This window comes from Tupaia chinensis, unplaced genomic scaffold (assembly GCF_000334495.1).
Source record: "Tupaia chinensis unplaced genomic scaffold, TupChi_1.0 Scaffold000623_1, whole genome shotgun sequence".
Taxonomy (NCBI): Eukaryota; Metazoa; Chordata; class Mammalia; order Scandentia; family Tupaiidae; genus Tupaia; species Tupaia belangeri.
In genome coordinates this window covers 1,177,939-1,182,546 of record NW_006160143.1, presented here as the reverse complement: position 1 = coordinate 1,182,546, position 4,608 = coordinate 1,177,939, and the positions used below count along the sequence as shown (strand labels likewise).

The 4,608-nt window shown below is 39.4% G+C and overlaps 1 protein-coding gene across 1 annotated transcript; it reads left to right on the top strand.

Moving 5' to 3' along the window:
• Positions 1–3,390: 3,390 nt before the first annotated feature.
• Positions 3,391–4,329, top strand: OR6N1 (olfactory receptor family 6 subfamily N member 1). Its single transcript, XM_006159092.1, has one exon. It carries the CDS (start codon positions 3,391–3,393, stop codon positions 4,327–4,329), a length of 939 nt encoding a protein of 312 aa, XP_006159154.1.
• The last annotated feature ends 279 nt before the right edge of the window (positions 4,330–4,608 follow it).

The window sequence follows — 4,608 nt, the reverse complement described above, 5'->3', positions numbered from 1 at the left end:
AGGGAAGATACACGTTATTGCCAGGCTACATCTAAATTTAGTGTAAATGATTTTCACTGATATTCCACCCTTCTGTGTTTGTGTGTGTATGTGTGGGGGGGTGTAATTTTAAAATTTCACTTTCTGTGAACTGATGGAGATATTTGGTACGTGTGTGTGATTACATACATGCTATTGCTTTGCTTTTATTTAATAAAAAACATTTCATTTGTTACTATGTTTACAGTGTTAGAAAAGTGGACTTAGAGTGACACAGCCTAATCAGAACCATAAACAAGCCAAAAATTGATTTTATATGAGAGGAAATGATATTTGAACATTCATTTCTTAAAATTGTACTCATTTGAACTTGGTGTTTATAAATGGCCTAGATAGATAGATAGATAGGTGATAGATAGATAGATAGATAGATATAGATACAGATAGATACAGATACAGATAGATACAGATACAGATATAGATACACATACGGTATGATGGGTATTTAATTTTTTTATACATTCAATCACTGCTATTATTACAGCATGCAAAATGCAGACGTCAGAATTGAGGAGTAAACAGATATGGACTTGAAGTGAAGAAAACTAAAGCAAAGGAGAAACTTTAGCTATTGATCAAGTTCTGCTGAAACATGATCATGCACATATAAGATTCTACTGAGAGGCAATTTTCTTAGAATCTTGGTAGAGAAACCTCCTATGTTAAATTTTGGATTGAAAAATGCTTTGGAATAAGGGGTGGACATGTTGCCTTGGTGTAGAACAAAGTCTATGACAAAGGAATAAAACATTTGCATGTGATTAAAAGATCATCCTGGAGAGGGAAGAAGTGATAAGAAACATGGAAGGCAGAAGGAGAAGGCTGGGTATCTTCCATAATTCTTTGCCTTTACACAAGTAGTTCCTTGTATCTAGACTATTTTTCTTTCATTTTTCCATATGGAAAATTCTGAAATTTTCTTCTTTTTGAAAAAAATTATTTCTTTCCCAAGACATGCTGGCACATATTTGAGAAGGTGGAAGCCACATAGAAGACATGGGTTTGGTTTCTCTGTCAACCTAAACATGTCAATAATGGTTGAGCATATTTATAATACTACCTAATTTGGAGACTATGGAAGAATTTATAACATAGAAAGAACCTGTAAAAAAATGCCTAGACTTAGATGTTCAGTTTAAGATGACTGTTAGACACAGAGAAGATGTGAGTAGCTTGTCAAATACATGAGTCTGGATCAAGAGGCCTTCAACACATACACGAGGATTTATTTATTTTTTATTTTATTTATTTATTTATTTATTTATTTATTATTATTTTGCTATAGGGTGCGTATGCTCACCAGAAAGACAGAGACAGAATGTGAGAAATCACCCCCCAGGGGGAACGGCCACACCACAACCCCTTCTCCTCCATTCTCCTCTCAGGATCTTGGGCATGCACGCACATGCACCCAGCGTGAGTTTAAGCCACCAGGTCTGGGACTCAAACCGCGGTTGACTGCATGGGAGTCCAGAAACATAGCCATTACGCTAACTGCTGGTCTCTGAGGGGTTCTTAATTAACAGAAAATATATTCTATGAAGAAAAGTCTACATAGATTTCAAAAAAAATTTGCACCAAAAAAAACTTGTTCTTTAATTTCATTATGTCCATGAACTTATGAAGTACCCAGTGTGATGTTTAAAGCCATGCCATCAGATAATATTAACAAAGCAGTGAGTCTATGTAAAGAGGGGAAAAAATACACTGATCTTTTGGAACTGTGACATTGAAAAAAATGGGGCAAAGAGGAGGAACAAAGGAAAATGAGAAAATCTAAACAATAAGAGAGGAAGAAACTAAAATGATAGGACCCTCAAAACTAAGTGAAGAAAGTATGTCTCACAAGGCAGAATGCATTACCTCAAAAAACACTGATAGTCCAACTAGACTGAAAATCAGAAATGACCATTGAATTTAACAAATCTTAGATATTTTGTGTCTCTGAAGAAGGAACTTCTAATGGAATGGGTGGTGAACATCTAATCAGAAAAGATTTCAGAGGAACTGAGAGAAGATTTACAGTCAGTGAATACAGGCACTCTTGGAAGAGTTTTGCTTCGGAGACAGAGGAAGAAATAGAGAGCAGTGACTAGAGTAAGTGAGTCAGGAAAAAGAGTTTAAAGTGCATGTTTTCATTTTTGTTTGTTATATATGTGAGAATAATAGCATATGTCTATGTTGTTAGAACATTCTAGTAAAAAGCTGTATGGTAACTTGTTGCTTCTCTAATGCAATATTAGTTTCTAGGCTGACCCAGTGGTCTAGTGTTCCAGGGATGATCCCACATGGCAGATCAAGGTGCAAATCCTGGAGGCTTAAAGAACATGTTGGGCAGATGTGCATGCCTAAAACTCTGACAGGATAGAGAAATGGAGAAGAAGGGATTGTGGTGTGTTCACACCCCGTCAGGAGGTGCTTTCTCCTCGTCCGTTACTTCCTGCCTCTCTCTGGCAAACTCATACACTCTCTAGGAAATATACATAAATAAATATTTACTTTTTAACACCAGATGCCATATTCTATTTTTATTTTATTTATATAGGTAGAATGCCTACTGTACAAAAAATGCTCAATCAAGTGTTTTACATTGACCTCAACTTATTACAACATAAATGTTTTACCATCTTTGAAAATGATTAATGAAGAGAGTATGTTTGAGGTTGTGAAGGGGGCACCATGGCAGGCAGAATTTGGAAGGGGCCACAGGTTAGAGTAGAAATGCTGGAAGTTAGATTTTCCCTGTGTCTTTCTGTGGTTCTTTTTTTTATTCAAACGCTCTTAGTCTTTTCTGGGATAGTTTGCAATGTTGAAAAGTGGTCTGCTAACCACATGGCCCTGAAAGATGCTGTCAGACATGGGTTCCCATAGGGTAATGAAGAGCAGAGGTGAGATAATTCATTCTTCAGTAACCATAAAGTTGAAGAAGAAAATAAATTAAAATGAGAATTTTAAAATATCATTCAAATTATGTACATTTGGTCCAGTACATTAGCATTATGTTATCAGTATAAATGTTGATGTGTACTATAGATAAAGACTATGTACACATGGTAGTATGCACATGAGATGAGTAACAAAGTTCTAAAACTTCCCAAATGAATGATGTTAATTAGGGAAGACACTATGTCTAATTATAAAGCTGAACACCTGAAGGAGGCTGTTGACTGGAGGGGTAGACAGAAGTGGAACTGAAATGCTGACCACCTAAAGCATTTACTGTGGGGGCTTTACTGTAGAAGTGGGGTAATGAAAGTGCTTTGAAGGTTGCCTTCTTGTCTAGACTTCCGTGGTTCATCTTTCTTTCCTATTCCTCCACATATCACATTACAGGGACATGAAGAGTGAGTAATGGGCACCGGGAACTGGAGCCAGGTAACAGAGTTCATCATCTTGGGCTTCCCTCAACTCCAGGGTGTCCAGACTTATCTCTTCCTCTTGTTACTTCTCATTTACCTTACTACTATCCTGGGAAATCTGCTGATATTTCTCGTGGTCCGTCTGGATACCCGGCTCCACACACCCATGTACCACTTTGTCAGCATTCTTTCTTTCTTGGAACTTGGCTACACGGCTGCTACCATCCCCAAGATGCTGGCTAACTTGCTCAGTGAGAAGAAAACCATTTCGTTCTCTGGCTGTCTCCTGCAGATCTATTTCTTCCACTCTCTTGGAGCTACTGAATGCTATCTTCTGACAGCCATGGCTTATGACAGGTACTTAGCCATCTGCCGGCCCCTGCACTACCCCGTTCTCATGAACCCAACACGCTGCGCCAAGATTGCTGTTGGCTGTTGGTTGGGAGGCTTGGCAGGGCCAGTGGCTGAAATTTCCTTAGTCTCTCGCCTCCCTTTCTGTGGCCCCAATCACATTCAGCACATCTTTTGTGATTTTCCTCCTGTGCTGAGTTTGGCTTGCACTGACACATCTATTAATGTCCTGGTGGATTTTATTATAAATTCCTGCAAGATCCTCGCCACTTTTTTGTTGATTCTCAGCTCCTATCTGCAGATCATTCGCACAGTGCTCAGGATTCCCTCAGCTGCAGGCAAAAAGAAGGCCTTCTCCACATGTGCCTCCCATCTCACTGTGGTTCTCATCTTTTATGGGAGCATCCTCTTCATGTACGTGCGGCTGAAGAAGAGCTACTCACTGGACTATGACCGGGCCCTGGCAGTGGTCTACTCAGTGCTTACACCCTTTCTTAACCCCTTCATCTATAGTTTGCGCAACAAGGAGATTAAAGAGGCCATGAGGAGGCAGTTAAAGAGAACAGGGACACTGGGGTGAGCAGAAGGTTGGGGCAGGTCAAGGCCATAGCTGAGGATTTGGTGACCTGGGGATCATATGTGGCCAAAGATGGGAAATTAAGAACTCAGTGCGTCATGGGACAGTGGGGTTGGGCAAGCGCTGCCTGGATTTCAGTGTTACAACAACCATTATACTATCTGCTGGAGCTACATTCATCTTGAGATCAGAGACTGCAAAAAGTACCCTTTCTTTCATATGCTACAGTGCAGTGATCTTCAAATCTCAGATGTTCTTGTACTAGGGATTTTTGTCAAGCCT